At 39.9% G+C, this 22921-nt stretch overlaps 1 protein-coding gene across 1 annotated transcript in view; it reads right to left on the reverse strand.

Moving 5' to 3' along the window:
- The window catches only part of caprin1b (cell cycle associated protein 1b), a 204275-nt gene that overhangs the window by 26281 nt on the left and 155073 nt on the right, over positions 1 to 22921 (reverse strand). The window contains exons 14-15 of the mRNA XM_078549580.1: positions 16534 to 16687; positions 1881 to 2081 (exon numbers count right to left, since the gene is read on the reverse strand). Coding sequence (XP_078405706.1) covers positions 1881 to 2081; positions 16534 to 16687 — 355 coding nt within the window. The remainder of the gene's footprint in view (positions 1 to 1880; positions 2082 to 16533; positions 16688 to 22921) is intronic.

Genomic DNA, 22921 nt, shown 5'->3' on the forward strand with positions numbered 1-22921 from the left:
GAGGTGATCTTATTGAAATATATAAGATCCTGAGGGGGTTTGATAAGGTAGATACCAGGAGGACGTTTCCTGTTGTGGGGGAGACAAAAACTAGGGGGCATAATTTAAAAATAAGAGGTCTCCCTTTTATGACAGAGATGAGGAGAAACTTCTTTTCCCAAAGGGTCTTTAGTGTGTGGAATTCTCTTCCCCAGAAAGTAGTGGAAGCTCAGTCTTGAATTTATTCAAGGTAGAGTTAGGCAGGTTTATGTTAGACAATCCCGGTCAAACAGGTAAGTTTGAATGGGAGATTGGCTAGAGCGATGGAACATAAAAGGTGCACAAACAGATTCTGTTCTCGGCTCTGGAGATATCCTCTCTCTCCAGCACTGCAATGCTCTCCTTAATCGATACTGCCACCCATCCCCCTCTCCTTCCTTTCCTATCTTTCCTGAACACTTTGTATCCAGAAATATTTAATTCCCAGTCCTGTCCTACTTTGAGGCAGGTCTCCATTATAGCCACATCATATTTCCACATGGCTTTACACGCCTGCAACTCATCAATCTTATTTGCAGCAATCCTTGCATTCACATACATTCACTGTAACCCCAATTTAGACTTCATTACTTTCGCCCTTACTCTAAGCCAATCTAGTATTATGTCTCGCCTGGTAGTCTATGCACCTTGGTATTCCTCTCTATTATTTCTTGGTTCCCACACTCCTGCCAAGTTAGTTTAAACCCTCCCCACTAGTATTAGCAAATCATTCCGCAAGGAAATTGGCCTGTTTAGGTGCAATCCGTTCAGCCTGTACAGGTCACATCTCTCCCAGAGCGAGTTCTAATATCCCAAGAACCTAAAACTTTTCCTCCTGCACCACCTTTCCAGCCACGCATCCATCTGCTTTATCCTCCTATTTCTATGCTCACTTACATGTGGTACCAGGAGAAATCAGAAGTCCTTCTTGCTCATTTCCTACCTAGCTCCCTAAATGGTGCTTACTGTCGTGTGTGTGCAAATGGTACAGCAACTTCAGGCAAGGATCAGATGTGAGGTTAAATTCAAATATCCAGAAGATGCTGTCCAAGTTGCACTATTCCACTTGGGTCACGTGGACTCGAAACGTCAACTCTTTTCTTCTCCACCGATGCTGCCAGACCTGCTGAGTTTTTCCAGGTAATTCTGTTTTTGTTTTGCACTATTCCACTGTTAGCCTTTTGGCATCTCATTTTCACTGCATCTCTATGTACAAGCATTGAATATCATTACCGCACTTGCACAGCAGATAAGGGAAAAATACACCACAGATGTTATGGGGTAGTAATAAGTAGTGGATATATTCTTGTAACATAATTGTTAATTACTGCCAAACAGCCTTGCTGGCGCTGCAAAATTAACAATTACAGATATGTAGACTCATTCCTTCAGGTTTGATATTTTTAAAAAAATTTTACGTTCCTTTATATGTTTTCCTCTCTCTTAATCCAATCTTTCTTTCCCCATCTATTTTTGTTTCTGTACCTGACTTGATTTGGGTTCTCCCTCCTTCTCAGTCCTTCCTGTGTTTATTTTACCAATTCTTTAATCTCATTGGTTAAGGACATACCCTACTTGTTGCCCTGTTCACTCAAGTCCCAGATGCCCTGCTTCTCTCACTGTGCCATGATCAGTTTGCATTTTTCAGCACCTTTCTCATACATTTTTGAACTGACGGGTGCAGGGGCAAATCTAACTGACAGCAAATGCTTTTAGATGTTCTGCTATAGCAAATTCTGGGCCAATTTTTATATATTATACATTAATATAATTCTGTTTCACCAGTAGCAATTTTTTTGTTCTAATCTTTAAGTTAATTTATGCCTAAAATTCAAGTCAGAGGAATAAAAGCTATTTTTCACCTCTGAATCCATTAGCAGGTCCCCGATAACCATTCATTCCTCCTCGTGCATTGCGTGGGCCACCACGTGATACTCCCCTGCTGTTGTAGAAAGCCTGTCCTGTGCGTGCAAAGCCTGTATTCTGTTGAGGCTGTTGGGATAGCTGATGAGCTGCTCCAGCAGAATGTGTTTGGTCTTGAGATGCATGGTAAGGACTAACCACTATGCAGTAAAGAAATAAACAGTAGTTTAATGCCATGTCATTTCAAGTCATGGCTACAGTCTCCAAAATAGAACATAAATGAAAAATGATGCAACCATGACTCATTTCATCCATCGTGCACAACATTAACAATATTAACAAAATGCATTTGGAATTGCTTTAAGTTGATTTAAGGATTTGATAGGCTTGATAAGGAGAAATCAATTCCTTTGGTGGGAGAGTCCAGACAAAGGGGGCATAAGAGTTAGGATATTCAGGGGCAATATCAGAAATCTCCTTTTAAAACAAATGGTAACAGAAATGTTGAACTCTGGATGGGAAGACAGACATATCCACCATTATGGTTTTGCAAATAAATGTTATTTTTCTTTTTCTTAATTGAGTGAAGTTAGCAATTTTAAAAATAAATCTGTAGTAAAAAGCTTTTTCCTTCCCATAAACCAGAAGTGGTACTATGGCACAAACTTCTCAGTGATTACTATGAGTGGTGCTAACTTTTACATGGCTACAATCAGCAATGCTCATGTTCAACAAGATGCACGCTTTGTGGATGCCATCCTTCCCCCAGCCCACAAAAGCTGTTAGAATCACAGAAGAGTTAGAGAGGGAAGCCATTTGGCCTAACACATATGTGCTGGCTCTCTGAAGGAGCAATTCATTAAGTGCCTCTCCCCTGCCTTTTCCCTATAGCCCTACAAATTTTTACCACTTAGGTAATGATCCAATTTCCTTTTGAATGCCTCGATTGAATCTGCCTCCACCACATTATCAGTCAATGAATTCCAAGTCCTAACCACTTGCTGTGCAAAAAGTTTTTCCTCATGTCACCAATGCTTCTTTTGCCATTACCCAATATCTGTGCCCCTGGTTGAGCCCAGGACAACTGGAAATGCCAAAACTGAGATCGATATAATTGTTAAAGGTGTTAACGGTTAAGGAATCAAGGATACACATCTGCCATGGCTTGGTAGGCTAGAGGGGCCCAATGGATTGCCCCTTTCCCTAGAATTCTGCAAGTGGAACAAACAAACCTGCAGTTTTAAAATTTTAAAAAAGCTAGACCATTGCCAAAGCTCATAACTATTTTGCTCTTTCTTACAGGATCAAATCACACCGAAGAGCACTGGTTCAACATTTTGACAATAAACCCCACTAGCACTCATTTTGAACAGTCTTGTGTGTTATCGTCCAGTTCCGTGATCAGAAACTGCACCATTCCACAAAGCATGCTTCTTGATGGACATGAGCATTACTGATTGTAGTCATGGAAAAGTTAGCACCACCTACAGTAATCACTGAGAAGTTTGTGCAGCAGTACCACTTCTCTGGTTTTGGGGGAAGGAAACATCCTTTAACCACAAATTTATTCTTAAAATCCAATTAAAAAATACCAAAATATAAAACATGATTTGCACAACCAAAATGCTTGATTATCTTTCTGCCCTTCCATCACTCCCCCTCTCCTTTTTGCTTTGAAGTTAGCAATTCGACAACCTATAAGTATTGCACCCATGCAGACCTCCATGTGCTGGTGGGTTACTTGACCATGAAAGACATCCCCAACATTCAGGTACAAACATTTCCGGCATATAGTGGCCAGTTATCAGCAGTAGGAATGTTGGTCAATTTATCTAATGCCCAGAGCAGGCAGAAAAACTAGCAAAAGACTCAGAGGACAGATTAAGAAAAACAAAGCAACTAAAGTACGTCCGGGTTAAAGGATTATTGATGGAACAGGGCTAAATAAATTAGAGCAAACTTAATGTTTGAAACTCACCAACTGGAAATACTGAAACTGAATACAACTGTTCAAAGACAAAAACAGTCAACAGATCACAAAAAATGCAACTTTGTGGGAAACAAAATTAAGATCCCAAACTGACATCAAGGTTTGAGCAAGACATGATCTTGCACATCCTTTCATTAACCAACATCAGGATTATCCATTCGCAGGAGACCATTATGAGGACTGGATGAACTAACCATACTTCTAACGCCTTAGGAAAAAATATCGCAAGAAACAGATATTTCTGGACCACGTGTAGCCACAAACGGTTGGTTTCTTAGTGTCAAAGCAACCACGGATTCCTTGACAAAAATTTTCCTGCTACCAGGAGTGTTCCAAAGTGAACGTTTCACAGTCCTCCCTTAATTGCATAGTTCATTCAAGAAATAAACTGTCAGCAGCAGGTTCTGTTGGACTATTTATTTGGACAAGTTAAATTAAAAATTAAAAGGCTTTGCTGCAGCAAACTCCGAAATTAAAGGTGGGGATCTAAGCACCACGCCACCCACTAACCCCCAAATGGAGTGGGTTTGTTTGCATTGGGTGGGAAGTTAAAATTTTAAACCCGAATCCAAGGCGTCTTTGATGCTACTCATTTTCGATTTTTAACAAAGGTGGGATAGGTCACCATTATGCTGTCAGGAGCCATGCTTGTTATTGAAACCTTTTAAGGAGGTTGTGTGCCTTCATTTTAACAAAAGGCTTATTTTTCAGCTTTTGGCAACTGGGTTTCTGTGGCCTCAGGAAACATGGCAGATAAAAAGAAGCAAGAGGAGCTGGATCCCTAAGGCAAGTGTCATTACTTACTGCCTGTGGACCAGGACCAACAGGACTTTCCTTCCAACTATCCTGTGAAAAAAAATTAATACCTCCCCACCTATGCGCAACCTGTCATCCTCCCTGAAGACCTACCACGCTCTACCTCCACCTTGTCCGATCTTTTCTCCCCGGCACCACTAAACCTACTTGCTCCTCATCCTGAAACCTGGGGTGGGGTGGGCAGGTGATGGGGAATTTCCAATCTGGTCCAACAGCTTGCCAGGAAAACACATAGTTCCAGGTCTTCCATCAGAAGCACATCTCATAAATATCAGGACAAACTTTCCCTCGCCATGAGAACAGAGGGATTGTACTCAGCTTTGTGCTCACTGACATCAAATGAAATCTAGTCCGTTTATCAAAACCACTGGAGTAAAAATAAAGAATATTCCTTCCTTACTTTACAGGTGATGGTACGAACCATCTAATGAAGCGATGAGGGGACCCAAATTGTTCATGCATGTGTGGGGCCGAATACTCGTGCATGAAGTGATGTCATCAGAAACCCCAAAAACTGGAAATGGTTGCATAATGTCATTTATTACTCCACATGAAAATCCCATTAACTTTTGCTTTCCTTATATTTAATTTTGAACCTCCAATTGGAGGGGACAAGGTGGGTGAAGAGGTGACATTAGTCTACAAAAATATTAAATCAGACTTTTTTTTTGCAATCTGCCCAATTTTCTCCTCCATTGACTTCACTGGAAAAGAATTTTGGGCAGGGTGTAAAACACTATTGCCCTATTTGCACTACCATTGAAGATCAATTTCACCCCAGGATCTGGAATATTAATAAGGGCTTTGGGATATTTGCAGTAGAAAACTCATCTGTCATTATTGTCCCTAAATGAGTCAGTCGGTGTGCCCTTTCTTTTGTTGATCTGCTACTTTACGACTCACATGTTTACCCTCTATCTGCTGAGATCAGACTGGAGCACAGTTTATCAACAATCAGAATAAACATGGCTTGAACCTGTGTGTAGAATTATCTGTTCACTGGGGCAGTGATAGGCTGTCCTGAGAGCACATGCAGAATCAAGGGCAAAGGGAGGCAAGGGCACCCACTCAGGGTCTCTCTTTATAACTACAAACCAGCCATTCCTGTTACCATTCGAATGGATCTTTGCTGTACCCATTCCACAATCCCAATAGTTTTCCTGTAATGGGGTGCCCAGAACTACACATAAACACTAAGCATGGCCTAGCTCAGGTCTTGCACATTCATCACTTTCTTTGCCTCATGCCTCACCACTGACTGTCTAGGCCTCCAAATACCAGACCCCAATCAGGTAAAACAACTTTCCCCAAATTTCTTTGTCTCTCTCTTCCTTTATTGCTAATAGAAAGCTATTTATTTGACCAAGTGTCATGAAGCTATTAATGTATATAATATTATTGGAAAATATTTATCTTTTAAAATAGAGGTTTAGTCTGTGGGTGTGTCTTAATTGGATTAAAGCCAGCTAGCCTGGGTGGCTTTGATATGTACTAATTTTGAGATGTAAACAGAGAGATAGCGTGCATTTGCATTTTTTGAATACAGCATTCAAGAGGTGGGGTGAAAACTGACGCCTATCTAGCAGATACCAAGCAATATGTTTATATTACTAATAAAATTGGTACTATGAAAGGGGTTTTACTGTTAGAGAGGTTAAGTTCAGCGGTTGGTGATACAATAACAATTTACATTCAATGGAGGTGGTAGGTGTAACTTCAACAGTTTTCACGTGTGCAGGGCAGAAGCAATGTGAGGTCAAACAGCAGCTGCAAGCCTCCCAACTGTCTCCACAGGAACCAAAAGTGAAAAAAACCTAATTTTGAATTCGTAAAGTGAAAATGCTTTGCTTGGTGTTTGGTTAAGTCTATGGGTTGCTGTTGCCTTAACGGAGAGTAGTTTGGGAATTTGTTAAAAGTGATGATAGTAGTAATTTGAAGCCATGTGTATATATATTTTAACCTGTGTAAATTAATAAAATGTTTAATTTAGTTTAATGTAAAGCCTCGAGAACTAGTGTTCTGATTCCTGAATTGAGAGTCGCATCTCAAACATAACACTTCAAATTATCAGTAATGACAGTTGTTTAAAGTTTCCCTCTGGGATTTTTAAATAACTCTGCTTTACCAACTGCATCGGTCATAACAATTGGGGGTTCTTGCTGGGATAAATTATATTTTTAATTCCTTGACTGGTTAGGAATTGGTGAATCTTAAGGTTACAAGTACAAGAGGCACTTTGAATTCAGGAGTTGGTGAGGTATTTTAGAAGTGGTGAGACTGCAAGGTGGCTTTGGCAATTGCTAAGGCTCATCTGGGAGTAGAGGAAATAACTCTGATTGAGTTGGAGAAAATAACCAAAATTAAGCTAGCAGAGTTGGTAGATAAGTTAAAATTGGGGTTACCTATGGGGGCTAGGAAATCAGATATAGTTGAAGTATAGCACAGCATCTACAGTTGGAAGTGAAACCTGACACTCATGAGTCACAGCTGGAGGCAGTGAGACTTCAGTTACAAATGAAAAAGCTTGAATTAGAAATTGTGAAGATGGAGAAGGAGGAGAGAGAGAGAGAGAGAGAGAGAGAGAGAGAGAGAGAGGGGCGGGGGGAGAGAGAGAGAGAGAGAGGGAGAGGGAGAGGGAGAGAGAGAGAGAGAGAGAGAATTCCAACTAAAAGTGTTGGCAGTCAGAAAAGAGATGCCAGTGGGTGAGGAAGGATTTATCTCTAGAGTAGAACCCAGTGGGGGTATGTTTAAGTTTGCACAAGTTCGTCCAAAGTTTGGGGAAAAAGATATTGAAGCATTCTTTATTTCATTTGAGAAGATAGCTAAATGGATGAAATGGCCACAGGAAAACTGAACGTTGTTATTAAAGTCTAAGTTGTTAGGTAGGGCACATGAGGTATATGCTTCGCTTTCAGAAGAAATGTCAGTGAATAATGGATGTGGTGAAAAAAGCTATTTTGAGTGCATATGAGTTGGTTCCTGAAGCATACAGGCAGAAGTTCAGGAATATGAGACAACAGCCTGGGCAAACTTACGTTGAGTTTGAAAGAGTAAAACAAAGTAATTTTGACCGGTGGATACAGGCGTTAAAAATAGAGACAACATTTGCAGCTCTTAGAGAAGTAACTCTTTTGGAAGAATTTAAAGACTCAATCCCGTTGGTAGTGAGAACTCATGTGGAGGGACAGAGGGTTGATTCTGCAAGGCAAGCTGAGATAGTTGATAATTATGAGTTCGTTCATAGAGCTAAACCATTTTTTCGTCACCCTTTTACACCTGGAAAGGATAGAAAGTGGGAAGGTGAAAGGAAGATAGGTATTCAGGGAAGAGGAGTAGCTGGAAGTTCCCAGGAAGTTTATTCTCAGAATAAAAAGGTGCTGAAGGCAGAAGTGACATTCAAAAATTGAGGTGTATTCATTGCAATGAAGTGGGGCACACAAAGTCAAAGTCAGTGTGTTGGAGGTTGCAGGAAAAATCTGTAGGAATTATTGGGGTACAGAAAAGCTTTGGAAGTAAAAGTACTGTGGGTTCTGATGTTCAGGCACAGGAGAAACCAGTGGTTTGTGTACAGGTGAAACAGAGAGAATCAATGAAAGGTAAAGAAGTGGGAATGTGTTCACAGTTTACTCAAGAGAGGAGCAGGTTGCAGAAATGTTTAAACACTTTCTATCTGAAGAGAAAGTCTTGCCATGTGTACAGGGTAATTAAAAATGTTAAAATTTTAAGAGGCACAGGGGCCAGTCAATCCTTAATGTGGTGGGATAGTGATATGTTGTTGTTCCGAGGGAGTGTTGCAGGAGAAGGTAATAATAAGTGGGGTTCATGGAGATGTTAAATCTATTCCGTTGTGGAAGTTAAATTTAAAAAGCAAATGGAAGAATGGTGAAGTTATAGTTGGAGTGGTGGAAAAATTGCCCATTGCAGGGGTTCAATTTATTCTGGGTAATGATATAGCTGGATTGCAAATGTGGGTGATGCCTATGGTAGTTGAGCAGCCTCTAGATGTATTTTCAACAGAAGTGCTGTAGAAGGAACATCCTGGATTGCTTCCTGATTGTGTTATAACAAGATCAAAAGCTCATCAGGAAGAACAAGTCAAACAAGAAACGCAGGCAATTCAAAGGCAAGAAGGTGGTGTTGAAATCCAATTAGCTGGCACTGTATTTGATATCATTGTTCAAGAGGAAGGAATGCAGTTCAGTTCAGTTGAAGTGCTTAACTCAAAGAGGTTAGTGGAGTTACAGAAAAATGATTTTCAATTAAAACAGTTACATCAGAAAGCTTATTCAGAAACCGAAGCAAAATGTATTCCAATACGTTATCTTCAGGGGAATATTTTAATGAGAAAATGGCGGTCAGATCATGTCTCAGCAAATGAAAGCTGGTGGGAGGTACATCAGAAAGTTATCCCATTAGGGTATAGAAATGAGATTCTGAGGATTGCTCTTGAAATTCCAAATGGGGGGACATTTAGGAATTAGGAAAACACAGGAAAAGATAGAGGTGTTTTTTTGGCCAGGACTGTATAAGGGATGTAGTCAAATTCTGTAGGACATGTCATATATGTCAAGTAACAGGAAAACCACAAGCAGTGATTATACCTTTAATCCCAGCACCAGCATTTGAAGAACCTTTTACCAGGGTCATGGTTGATTATGTAGGACCCCTCTCCCTAAGACTAAAAGTGGAAATCAGTATTTACTGACAATAATGGATATGTCTACTAGGTTTCCTGAAGCAATACCTTTTAAGAAATATTACGAGATGATTGTGGAGGAGTTAATTAAATTTTTCACAAGATATGGTTTACCTAAAGAAATACAATCAGATCAGGGGTCAAATTTCACGTCACAGCTGTTTAAGGAAGTAATAAACAGTTTGGGAATAAAACAGTTTAAGTCAACGGTTTATCATCCGGAGTCTCAAGGAGTTTTGGAAAGATGGCATCAAACTTTAAAAACTATGATAAGAGTGTACTGTCATGATTATGCACAGGATTGGGATATGGGAATTCCATTTTTGTTACTTGCTATTAGAGACTCTTCTAATGCATCGACTGGATTTAGCCCTTTTGAGCTAGTTTATGGTCATGAGGTAAGGGGACCACTGAAATTGATTCATGAGAAATTGGTGGGTCAAAATTCAGAAACTACCCTCCTGGATTACGTATCAAATTTCAGGGAAAGATTGAACAGGGCATGTGAGCTGGCTAGGGAACATTTAAAGATATCACAACACATGATGAAAGTGAAAGCAGATAAAGCGGCTAAAATTTGCAGTTTTGTTTCTGGAGAGAAACTAGTTTTGTTACCAGTATTAGGTGATTCCTTAAATGCAAGAGTTAGTGGGTCTTACAGGATTGAAAAGAAATTGAGTGAAGTAAATTGTTTAATAAATACTCCAGATAGAAGAAACAAGCAGAGGGTGTCATGTAAAGATGCTTAAAAAGTACTTTGACAAGGAAGAGGAACAAAAAGAGATATTAGTGATGCTGGATGATGAGAGAGGTAGAAGTGCAGGACTCAAATTGATTTTCCTCTAATTAAATTGGATAATGAGGGGGTGCTTGAAAATTTAAATGTAATATTGAGTTACCATCCAAGCAAGTGTCAAAATGATTTGGAAAAGCTATTGCAGTCTCACAAACTTATTTGTGGAAATGAGTTGGGAAAGACACATTTAACTTTACATGATGTATATATAGAAATATCATCTTCAATAAGGCAACAAACTTATAGATTAAATCCAGCAAAGTTATCACAAGTACAAAAATAAATTGATTTCAATGATATTATTGAGTCTAGTTGCAGTAGCTGGAGTTCGCCTATTGTACTGGTACCGAAATCGGATGGAACACAAAGGCTGTGTATGGACTATCGAAAGGTGAATGTGGTGATAAAAGCAGATTCATATCCCACACCACAGTTGGAAGATTGCATTGAGAAAGTGGGGCAATCAAAATTTATCAGAAAGATTGACTTGCTAAAAGGATATTGGCAGGTACTGTTGTCGGAGAGAGTAAAGGAGATACTGGCTTTTGTAACGGCAAGTTGACTATATCAGTTTAAAGTCATGCCATTTGGTATGAAGAGTACACCTGTGACATTTCACAGACTGACAAACAAAGTCACTGCGGTCTAAGCAATTGTGCTGTTTATATTGATGATCTAATTGTTTTCAGTCAGACGTGGGAGGAGCATTTACAGCATCTGGAAGAATTATTTACTCGACTACAAGAAGCTAATCTGGTGATGAACTTGGCTAAAAGTGAATTTACGTTTCTATGCCATACCATTGGACATGGTAAGGTGGCACCGAGAGATGCGAAAGTCAAGGCTATCGTGGATTTCTCCATGCCTACAACAAAACGAGAAGTTTTGAGATTTCTGGGCATGAGTAGGTTTTACCAGAAATTTGTACCAAATTTTAGCCAAGTGGTTGCTCCACTGACTGAACTATTAAAAAAGGACAAGTGGTTTCAATGGACACTGATGTGTCAGAAGTCGTCCAATAGTTTGAAAACTGTATTAACTACCACACCAGTGTTGGCAGTACCCAATTATGCCAAGCAATTCAAGTTGGCCGTTGACGCAAGCGATATAGGCATTGGGGCTGTACTATTACCAAGAGGGTGATACTGGAATTGAAAAACCGTTAGGGTATTTTTCATGGGAAGCTGAAAGTACAACAGAGAAGATATTCAGTGATCGAAAAAGAGACTAAGTTTGGTGTTAGCATTGCAGAATTTTGAGATTTCTATTGCAAACAATTCATCAGAAACAATCGTTTATATAGACCATAATTCTTTGGAGTTTTTGGAGACACTTTGTGACTAAAGTGCAAGGCCTTTTAGATGGAATCTATTATTACAACCATTTAATCTACGGATTATACATATTGCTGGAAGAGATGCGTTATCAAGAGTTTGAAGCTTAACGGAAAATGGGACATTTAAAAAAAAACGGACGCTGAACTAGAGTGATTTCTTTTGATACCAAGGACTTGTGTATATATATTATGTTAATACATGCATCTGGTAATGTAATAGCGTACTGAGTATAGGAGATAGTGTGAAATGGGCTATTAAAATGTAGCCGTCTTTTAGAATTATGACGGTTCATTTATCGATAAGGCGGGCGATGTCATAAAGCTATTAATGTATATATTATTGGAAAATATTTTTTCTTTTAAAATAGAGGTTTAGTCTGTGGGTGTGTCTTAATTGGATTAAAGCCAGCTAGCCTGGGTGGCTTTGATAAGTACTAATTTTGAGATGTAAATAGAGAGATAGCGTGCATTTGCATTTTTTGAATAGATCATTCAAGAAGTAGGGTGAAAACTGACGCCTATCTAGCAGATACCAAGCAATATGTTTATGTTACTAATAAAATTGGTACTATGAAAGGGGTTTTACTGTTAGAGGTTAAGTTCAGCGGTTGGTGATACAATAACAATTTACATTCAATGGAGGTGGTAGGTGTAACTTCAACAGTTTTCACGTGTGCAGGGCAGAAGCAATGTGAGGTCAAACGGCAGCTGCAAGCCTCCCAACTGTCTCCACACTGTCTCCACAGGAACCAAAAGTGAAAAAAACCTAATTTTGAATTCGTAAAGTGAAAATGCTTTGCCTGGTGTTTGGTTAAGTCTATGGGTTGCTGTTGCCTTAACGGAGAGTAGTTTGGGAATTTGTTAAAGTGATGATAGTAGTAATTTGAAGCCATGTGTATATATATTTTAACCTGTGTAAATAATAAAATGTTTAATTTAGTTTAATGTAAAGCCTCGAGAACTAGCGGTCTGATTCCTGAATTGAGAGTCGCATCTCAAACAACACTTCAAATTGTAGGTTATGACAGTTGTTTAAAGTTTCCCTCTGGGATTTTTAAATAACTCTGCTTTACCAACTGCACCGTTCATAACACCAAGCTATTTTTTTCATCTGCCCTAATGGTTCTTTGACTACGCTGATGAAGCAACTTTGGGAATTTTATTCTAAAGGCATTATATGTTCAATTCATACAAAAATAGCTTACACATCGGTTTTCAGCTTTTATTTTCATTCCCCATATATAAAAATATACCAACTGGTCTGCTAAACTTTCAAAAGAATGGGGGTAGCCACATCTAAAGCACATACTCATTCTCCTTTTACTTCTGACAACAGTTGGAACTGAAACATCAAGCTATTTATTCCTCTTTGCAGCCTGAACCTAGTATTTTGTGTAATCCCTGTCTTTGTTTCAGATATCCAGATTTCAACTTTTTTTTATTCTCTCATCCAATTTAATTTCACTATACTGTCCATATGGTAATTAATTTCAGTACATTGCTTGCTCATTAAAAAATTACATATAAATGAATAACAATTAAAAAGAAAGAAAATTACCCTACCACAACAGTCTAACTTAATTAAAATATGTATTTAAACTATTCCAATGCATTTAAAATAATCAGTAAATCCCATCAGGAGTGCATATCGTCATACATACAAACTCCATTAAAAGCTCTTATGGCGAAGGGCACAAACAAGTTCAGGAACCAATTTGTTCTGCATCTGAGTGATTCTAGCCTTTTCCCTGAACGTAACCAACAGTACTACTGAAACAACAGGTGATTGGCATTGCTCATAACACTCTTTACTTTCATTAAAATTCTTCATAAGCAGATTTCATCAAGATAGAAACAAAAACAGAAAATGCTGGAAGAACTCAGCAGGTCTAACTGCATCTGTGGAGAGAAAAACAGAGTTAATGTTCCGAGTCTGTATGACTTCTTCAGAGCTAAGAGAAGTAAAAACGTGATGAAATTTATACTGTTTAAGGGAGGTGGAGCAGGTGAAGCTGAATAGAAGGCCAGCGGTAAGTGGGGGCAAAGGAGAGATTGACAAAGATGTCATGGACAAAAGGTCAAAGGGGGGTGTTAATGGTAGTGGTAAGGGCTAAAGGAGGTGCTGATGGTAGCATTGAGGTGAGAAAGCAGAATGTGATAAAAGCAGGACAAGGGTAAGCACTCTGAAAAGAACAACCCGAACAAGTGACAGATGGCCCTTGTGGGGGTGGGGTGGGGGGAGGGGTTGGTGGTGGGGAAGTAAAAATGTGATGAAATTTGCTACGAAGAGGAGTTATACGGACTCAAAACGTTAGCTCTGTTTTTCTCTCCGTAGATGCTGTTAGACCTGCTGAGGTTTTCTAGCATTTTCTATTTTTGTTTCATATTTCCAGCATCTGCAGTATTTTGCTTTCATCCAGATAGATCTGCTCACTAAATACCCTTCCTGCCTGGTTCAACAATCTCTGTACCCTTGGAATCTGCTTTCCTAAGACCATAGTCCCAGGAGAGACATCCAAAAAGCCCTACAGAAGCATTTCAAGATTGTGAGATCTACTTGAAAAGATATTAATTTTCTGAGGAAGTATAATTGTGTATATTCCCTGACCATCACTTTTGTACAGTGCTCTCTCCAATTTAACTTATCTATTTCGATACCTAGATAACTGTAGTTAGTAACTACTGCAATGTCCACATCATGAATGTTCATGGGAATAATATTAATTGGCTTTTTCCTAAAGCCTTTAACTATTTTTGTCGCCATTTTCATTCAGTTTAAGAGGATTGTTATCGTACCGTTTTACAAACTTCTCCATCGAGTTCCTTTAGTTTACTTCGTTATTCTGAATGAGGCCCACGAGTACCTATTCTCTCTTTCATTCATCGCACAGTATAAAGTACAACAAATCATCATAATGCAACTCAAAAGGGTACATTTTCACACCAGGTTTTATTCAGCAAAGTATCTCATAGAAACACAAAAGATTTATGGCTCAGAAGAAGCCATCAGATCATTGTGCCTGTGCCAGCTGAAAGAGAGTTACTCAGCTCTTGGGCTGTAACCCTGTAGGTAAACTGCACTTGAAGTATTTTTGGAATGCAATTACAGTTTCTATCTCTACCAGCTTGCACTGCTCTCTGAGTCAAAAAGTCTCAACTCCCCTCTGATCATGCTACCAATTACTTTGAACCTATGTCCCATGGTTACTGACCTCTGTTAATGCCAATTGGTTCTTCCTAACCACTAACCAGGTCCCTCATAATTTTACATATCCCCATAAAATCTCCCCTTAGCCTCCTGCGTTCCAAAGAAGACAACGTCAGCCTATCCAATCTTTCCTCAGTTAAAGTTCTACAGTCCTGGCAACATCCTCGGTAAATCCCCTCTGTATCCTCCCTTATGCAACCACATCCTGCCTGTGATATGATACTCTAGCTGCAGTCTAACTAGTGTTTTTGTCCTTAGCAGTCAGTTATTACTAATGCTCTACATGATACAGAGACCCTGCCTTACAAATGGCCCAGAGCCTTTCATATGCTAAAGCTAAAAACAGGCACTGCATGAGTAAAGGGAGCTACATTTCCCTTGATATGTCTTAATGTGCTTTGGCAAGGCGATTTGCTATTTCTAAACTCAGTTTTTAATGGTTTTATTTAATTCATGTTCCTAAAGCAAACTGTCCAGAAATGACAAGTGTGTCATAAAGCTGATCTTAAACAAAGCTAAATTCTTGTGCACATTTATTTATGTCTTGTTGCAACAGAAAAAACATCAAGTTGAAGATAAAACTTGAACATTAATTTCCTGCAAAAGTGAAATGTGTTTGTAACTTTCATCAAAAGACAAATGAGACTTCAGAACTGTCTGTGCAAGATTAGATAAACCCACCAATGAGTACTCATGGACATTCCTACATGAGTTATGGGCTAGCAAAGTAATCGTTTGAGCTTGCAAAAACCCACAAGTTAAAACATTTCTGACAAAAGATTGTTCAACATCAGAACTTAAACTTTACTGACAAGAACAAATGGTCATGTTTTCCAGGAGCATCATAATTTGAACAGTGAGTTTCCATAGGTCAGAAATAGCAACACCAAGTCTTTGAAAATTATGAACTCTGATCTAGCAGTTTCCAAAAGATGAAGGTGGTAAAATTGTGACCATGGTGCATAATACTTTCACCTGGCATTAAGAGATTTTACAATACAGCCGTTCCTAGGTGCAAAATATGACTGTGATTAAACTTTGACCCCAAATGGAATTCTCTGTAAATGCATGACTGGCAAAATAAGTCTAAAGCCGGGTGAATGAACCTAGTCACATTAAAATGTACTCGATTTAACTACGGTGCACACAACATATATTAATATAGCACCAAGCACAAAGAAATAATAGGTCAGGAGACAAAATCTTGGCCAAAGAGGTAGGTTTTGAAGAGTGTCAAAAGGAGGAAAGTGAGGTAGAGAGGCAGAGAGGTGTGGGCAGGAAATTGCACAGCTTAGGGCTGAAGCTACTGAAGGTGCAACCGCCAATGGTAGAGCGATTAAAATCCAGAACACTCAAAGAGCCACAATTAGATGGATGCAGATGTCTGAGGGCTGGGGGGTTCGAAGAGATTACAAGGATAGGAGGAGGTGAGGCCATGGAGGGTTTTGAAAACAACTTTAAAATCAAGACGTTGCTATACCAGGAGCCAATGTATATCAGCAGCACAGGGGTGATTGGAGAACAGGACTTCTTGTGAGTTAAGACACAGGCAGCAGAGTTTTGGATGACCCCAAGGTTACAGAGGGTATAATATATAAGACAGCCAGAAGTACAAAAGAAACTCAAATTTAGAGCTAATATAGGCATGAATACTCTCCAATCCAGAAATATTAGAAAAATTTAAACAAAATTCATATTCTAAAATCACAGCCACAAAGGTCCAATTATAGGCAAGTTACTTCATGACAATCAAAAGGAAAAAAAAATCAGCAACAGTACACACTTATCTGTATTTGGAAGGCTTCCTTACCAGTTGTAAGCGTCTCCTGCTGCAATTCAGGCTGCTCAACCTGATGCTGAGGCTGGCTGTTGAAGCCTTGGCTGTAGCTGGGTTGGTATGGACTCTGTTGTTTGAGGGTGTCAGGGTCACTGGCAGGAGGCACTGGTGCATTCATATTAAACACCTTTCAAAAAATGTTGGAGGTGATAAAAGGAGCAGAAAATTAACTTTTAAAACTAGCTCTAATGGATCCTTTAAAACTGTACCATCATATAAGCAATTGGGGCAGTTATTCAAGTTCAAATGTTTAAATGCAAAATACTGTGGATGCTGGAAATCTGAAACAAACACAAAAATTGCTGGAAAAACTCAGCAGGTCTGACAGCATCTGTGGAGAAAAAGACAGCTAACATTTCAAGTCCGTATGACTCTTCTTCAGAACTAAAGAGAAGAAAAATGTGGTGAAATGACAGGGCAAAAGAGAGAAGCAGAAATCCTGTCGGAGAGAAGTCCTGTCAGATTTCCAGCATCCACAGTATTTTGCTTTTATCTTAGTGTTTAATTGACTGCCATTTCTCTTTCAGGAAAGCTTACCTTGAAGACTACTCTTACTACTCTTCTCTGACAGGATTTTTGCTTGTCTCTTTTGCCCTGTCATTTCACCATATTTTTCTTCTCTTTAGTTCTGAAGTCACACAGGCTCGAAAAGTTAACTCTGTCTTTCTCTCCACTGATGCTGTCGGGCCTGCTGAGTTTTTCCAGCAATTTTTGTTTTTGTTTCAAATGTTTAAATATTGCATTAGTCTAATATGAAAATGGTTAACTTGTAGAGATCAATTTCCAAATGGAAATATGTCACTCTACCTTTCCCAAGCAAACTTTTCAAAATTATAATTGTACTTTGCAGCTATAAATTGATTTAGTCAACAAATTAATTTCAAAATTCATTAACAAAGGTTATTATTGCATGCAGAAAAAGGGCAGTTAAGAAAGACAGTTAAAGGAGCATTGGCATAATGCTTTGAAGAGTCATATGGGCTGGAAACGTTAACTCTGTTCCTCTTTCCACAGATGCTGCCAGACCTGAGTTTTTCCAGCATTTTCTGTTTTATTTCAGATTTCCATCAACCACAGTGTTTTACTTTTAGGAACGTAAGCATCCTGATCGAAAGATAGCAGGCCAAGGAAGGGAAAGAGGGAGAGAAGAACATTCTTCTCATCAGATATGGTTCACTGGCCAGCGGGAGCATTTTTACATGATCATCATCTCTTCCCCACTCAGCTTGGTTGGATAGAATGGTTGGTTTTAAGATTCCCATGGAAGGTGGGAGATAGAGGATGATTAGAAAGGAAATCCAACTGGCTAAGCCTGTTACCTGATCAGAAAGAAATGTCCGTCAGGAACTTAAGTTATTATGTCTGTTGTAGAGGGAAGATGGGTGGGAGGGCTGTCACAGGCGTGAAAGTCATTCAGGAGCCTCTACAAGATACAAGTTTCCAGATGACAGAGGTTATGTTCAGGCTCCTGCCAATTCTTTTAATTCAAGCCATCCATCCACAAAGGATGGGGGAAGAATCAGATGTGTGATATTGTGCTTTCCAGACCAAAGTCCCTCTGACATTTATCTGAGAAGAGAGGCTGGTGTTGGGGCCTTACAACCAATCAATTCATGGCACCATGTTTTAATGCACTAACACAGTGGTCAATACAGAAGTAAGTTTTAAAGGGACATTAAGGTCCAATCTACAAGTTTCATACTGAAAATAGAGCATATTTCACAACTATCAGTCCCATTTACTTTGTGTATTTACTTTGGTTTCACTGTTGGGACCTTGGTTTAATTTGATTTCCCAGACTTGCTAGGCTAGTTTATGTCTCAACGGTCATGAACCTGCTCTGGCAACTTAATACTTCCAAGTTTAAATCTGCTCCTGAACCAGCTCTCACCTGCTGCTGATACCCAAGACTTATCTCTGCTGGATACCACTGCATGACCTGTCATGTTTCTACTGGATTCTTCTTACTCAATAAAATGCTCCTCTCACCACCTGGCCAGCTATGTTCCATTCCAAATGTTGTCAAATAATCAATTGGTCTACCTCACACCCCTCTCGCCAGGTTTGAGAGCTTGAAAAACAGTTGATATACAGCAGTGTATCCACAACACCGAGACATCGCATTTCTGGAGGTGGTCACCCTGCAGTTTAAGAATGTGCAAGCAGAGAGGAAAGAGAATGGGTGACCACCAGATAATCAAGGAGGATCAGGCAGGTAGTTTGGAGTCCTGAGTACATCTTACTCTGCAACCAGTACTCAGTTCTGAATATAGAATAAGGCGATGGTTCCTCTGGGGAATAGAGCCAAGGCAACAAGCACAATGGATGGCTCAGTTGAATGGGAAGGGGGGCTGGGTGGGGTGGAACAGGAAGGTCAGGAAAACAATAATGACAGGAGATTCAATAGTTAGGGGAACAGACAGGCATTACTGCAGCCACAGACATGATTCCAGGGTGGTATGTTGCCTCCCTAATGCCAGGTTCAAGGATGTCACTGAGCGGCTGCAGAATTTTCTGAAGGGGAGGGTGAACAGCCAGACATTATGGTTCATAAAGGTCTCAATGATATAAATAGGAAGAGGGATTAAGCTCTTCAGAGGCTTTGGGCAGCTGGTAAATAAATTAAAATGAAGGGCCTCAAAAAGCAGCAATTTCCAGATTGCTCTAGGTGCTATGTGCTAGCAGGAAGCTAGTGCAGGTGAATGTGTGGTTGGAGATTTGGTGCAGAAGGAAGGGAGGGCTTTAGATTCCTGGGGCATTAGGGCCGGTTAAGGGGGAGATGGAATTCGCTAAAGCTGGTTATGTTGCACTTCGACAGGGTCAGCTAGCTTGGCATGGAGATCGGAACCAGAATGCAAATTCAGAAGGGAGACAAGTATACGCAAGTATATAAAAAGGAAAAGATTAGCTCAAGTAAGCATTGGTCACTTAGGAGGTTGAAACTGGGAAACTAATAATGGAAACAAAGAAATGGCAGAGAATTTCAACAAGTATTCTGTATCTGTCTTCACAGTAGAAGACATAAAAAGCATCCCAAGAATAGTAGAAAAGTAAAAGCCTAAAGGGAGAGGGGAATTTAAAACAATCACGATCACTAGAGAAAAAAGTACTCGAAAAACTAATAAGACTGTCGCCTCGACCTGATGGCCTGCACCTGAGGGTCTTAAAAGAAGTGGTTGCATAGATAGTGGATGCATTGGTTGCAATCTTCCAAGATTCTATCAAGGACCCAGCAGATTGAAAATCCACAAATGTACTCTATTCGAGGAGGAGGGGCCGACGGACAGAAAGCAGGAAACTAGGCTAGTTAGCCTAACCTCTGTCATAGGGAAAATGCTAGAATCCATTATTAAGGAGATAATAGGACATTTAAAAAAATCATAATAAGCAGTGCCAACATGGTATTGTGAAAGGGAAATCATGTTTGACAAATTTATTAGAGTTCTTCTGATGATTTAACAAGCAGGGTGGATAAAGAGGAACAAACAAGGTGTAGTGTATTTGGATTTCCAAAAGGCATTCGATAAGATGCCACATAAAAGTTTACTGCACAAGGTATGAGCTCATGGTGTTGGAGGTGATATATTAGCATGGAAAGAGGGTTTGCTAGCTAATGGAAACAGAGTTGGGATAAATGGGTCATTTTCAGTTTGGCAAACTGTAACTGGTAGAGTGCCACAGGGATCAGTGCCGGGCCTCAACTATTTTTGATCTGCATTCACGACTTGGACGGAGGGACCAACCACATTGTAACCAAATTTGCTGATGATTCAAAGATAGATTGGAGAGCAAGTTGTGAGGAGTATACAAAGAGGATACAAAGAGTCTGCAACGGTAGATAGGTTAAGTGAGTGGGCAAAAATTTAGCAAATGGAGTACAATGTGGGAAAATTTGAGGTTGTCCACTTTGGCAGGAAGAATAGAAAAGCAGCATTTTAAGTGGAAAGAGGCTGAGCAGTACAAAGGGATCCTCGTACATGTATCACAAAACATTGGTTTGAAGGTACAGCAAGTAATTAGGAAGTCCAAATGTTTATTTGGCCTTTATTGCAAGGGCAAAGGAGCAAAAGTGTAGGTACGTCTTATTATAACTGTACAGGGCATTGCTGAGCCTGCATCTAAAGTGCCATGTACAGTTTTGCCTTCTTACTTAATGAGGGATATACTTGCATTGGAAGCAGTTCAGAGAAGGTTCATTATGCTGATTCCTGGAATGAAGGGGTTGTCTTATGAAGAAAGGTTGAGCAGAGTGGGTCTATACTCATTGGGCTTTAGAAGAATGAGGGTTAATCTTACAGAAACATAAGATTCTGAGGGGCTCAACAGGAGAGATGCTGTGAGGATGTTTCCTCTCGTGAGAGAATCTAGAACTAGGGGGCGTAGGTTAAAAATAAGGGGTCTCCCATTTATGTTAGAGATGAGGAGGAATTCTACTCTGAGGGTGGCTAGACTTTGGAATTCTCTTCCCAACGAGCAATGAAGGCCGGGCCATTAACCATATTCAAGGCTGAGTTAGACAGATTTTTGACTGACAAGGGCGACATGGGTTATAGGGGGACAGGCAGGAAAGTAGAGTTAAGGCCACAATCGAATCAGCCATGATCTTATTGAAAGTGGGGCAGGCTTGAGGGTCTGAATGGCCTACTCCGGCTCCTGTTCCATTTTATCTCATGAGAGAAGCAAAGCTGGAAATGGAAGGCAGAAAACAGACAAAGGAATTTCCTCCTCCATCCACTTTGAGGACCTTGCCCTATTCCACACCTCTCCTTTGAATTATTTATCTAAGCTCAGTTTCGCCTCATTCTTCCTCCATTAGCCTGACCCATTCTTTGTCAATTAAATCCCTACCTTATCCGCCACATCCCACTCTTCTAAGAATTATACATTTTTCTTGAGGCTTGCTGTCCAAAAACTTATGCAGCACTCCAGATAGGGTATGTCCAAGACTTCTTACAGCAGAATAGCTGTGAAAAGTTGCAACTGCATTTTCTCATCTATTTCCTTTAATAGTAATAATGGTGAAAACCATTAAATCCCAAGATGTCATCTTAAGCCCTGTTATTCTCTCTATTAGCATTTCATTACCTACATTAAATTTACCAATGTACTTCGCATTGACTTATTTGCAAGTTCCTTTACAGTGCTGGTATTTTGTCCTGTTCTTCCCAATAACATGTGGATCGTACATCCAGCTAAAGACTCACAAGCTCAACACCTTTTAATTAGGAAGGAAATAGTGAAACAAGGTGAAATATAAACTAGTAGAGGGGGGTGGGGCAGGTAGAGCTCAACAGGGGGCCAGTGATAGGTGGAGGCAGAGAAGAGATTGCAAAAGATGTCATAGACAAAAGGACGAAGGGGGGTTGACGGTGGTGATATTATCTAAGGAATATGCTAATGGGGACATTAAGGGTAGCAAGCAGGACAAGCTAGTGGCAGATGGCCCTAGTGGGGGTGGGGTGGGGGGAAGGGATCGAAATGGGCTAAAAGGTGGAGATGAAACAATAGATCGAAGTAAGTTTAAAAATAGGTGGGAAAAGAAAAATATATTTGTAAAAAAATTATAAATTATTGGAAAAGGGGGGGGATCGGAAAGGGGGTGGGGATAGAAGAGAGAGTTCATGATCTGAAATTGTTGAACTCAATATTAAGTCCGGAAGGCTGTAAAGTGCCTAGTTGGAAGATGAGGTGCTGTTCCTCCAGTTTGCGTTGAGCTTCACTGGAACAATGCAGCAGGCCAAGGACGGACATGTGGGCATGAGAGCAGGGTGGTGTGTTGAAATGGCAAGCGACAGGGAGGTCTGGGTCATGCTTACGGACAGACCGCAGGTGTTCTGCAAAGCGGTCACCCAGTCTGCGTTTGGTCTCTCCATGGTCTCTCCAATGTAGAGGAAACCGCATTGGGAGCTGCGAATGCAGTGGACTAAATTGAGGGAAATGCAAGTGAAGCGCTGCTTCACTTGAAAGGAGTGTTTAATTGACTGCCACCTCTCTTCAAGGAATATCTACCTTGAAGAAGTTTTGCTCTCACCTGCTGAGTTTTTTCAGGTATTTTTGTTTTTGTTCTAGATTTCCAGCATCCGCAGTATTCTGCTTTTACCTTATAATTAGCATTGTTTTATTACATGGAATTTCTTATTTAGCAGAGATTTAAGGAACTGCCATTTTCAAATTTCATTCCGGTTGAGATTCGGCTACATGAATAAATATCAAAATTCAATCATTTAGGTGGATGATTTAAACAACACAACTTGTATTTACATATCACCTTTATAATGCCTCTGAAGTGCTTTGAGACATTTCTTACATTAAAGTAAAATATGGTATTGAGCCACATAAGGAAACATTAAGGCAGACAATT

Source organism: Cetorhinus maximus, chromosome 9, assembly GCF_964194155.1.
Source record: "Cetorhinus maximus chromosome 9, sCetMax3.hap1.1, whole genome shotgun sequence".
Taxonomy (NCBI): domain Eukaryota; kingdom Metazoa; phylum Chordata; class Chondrichthyes; order Lamniformes; family Cetorhinidae; genus Cetorhinus; species Cetorhinus maximus.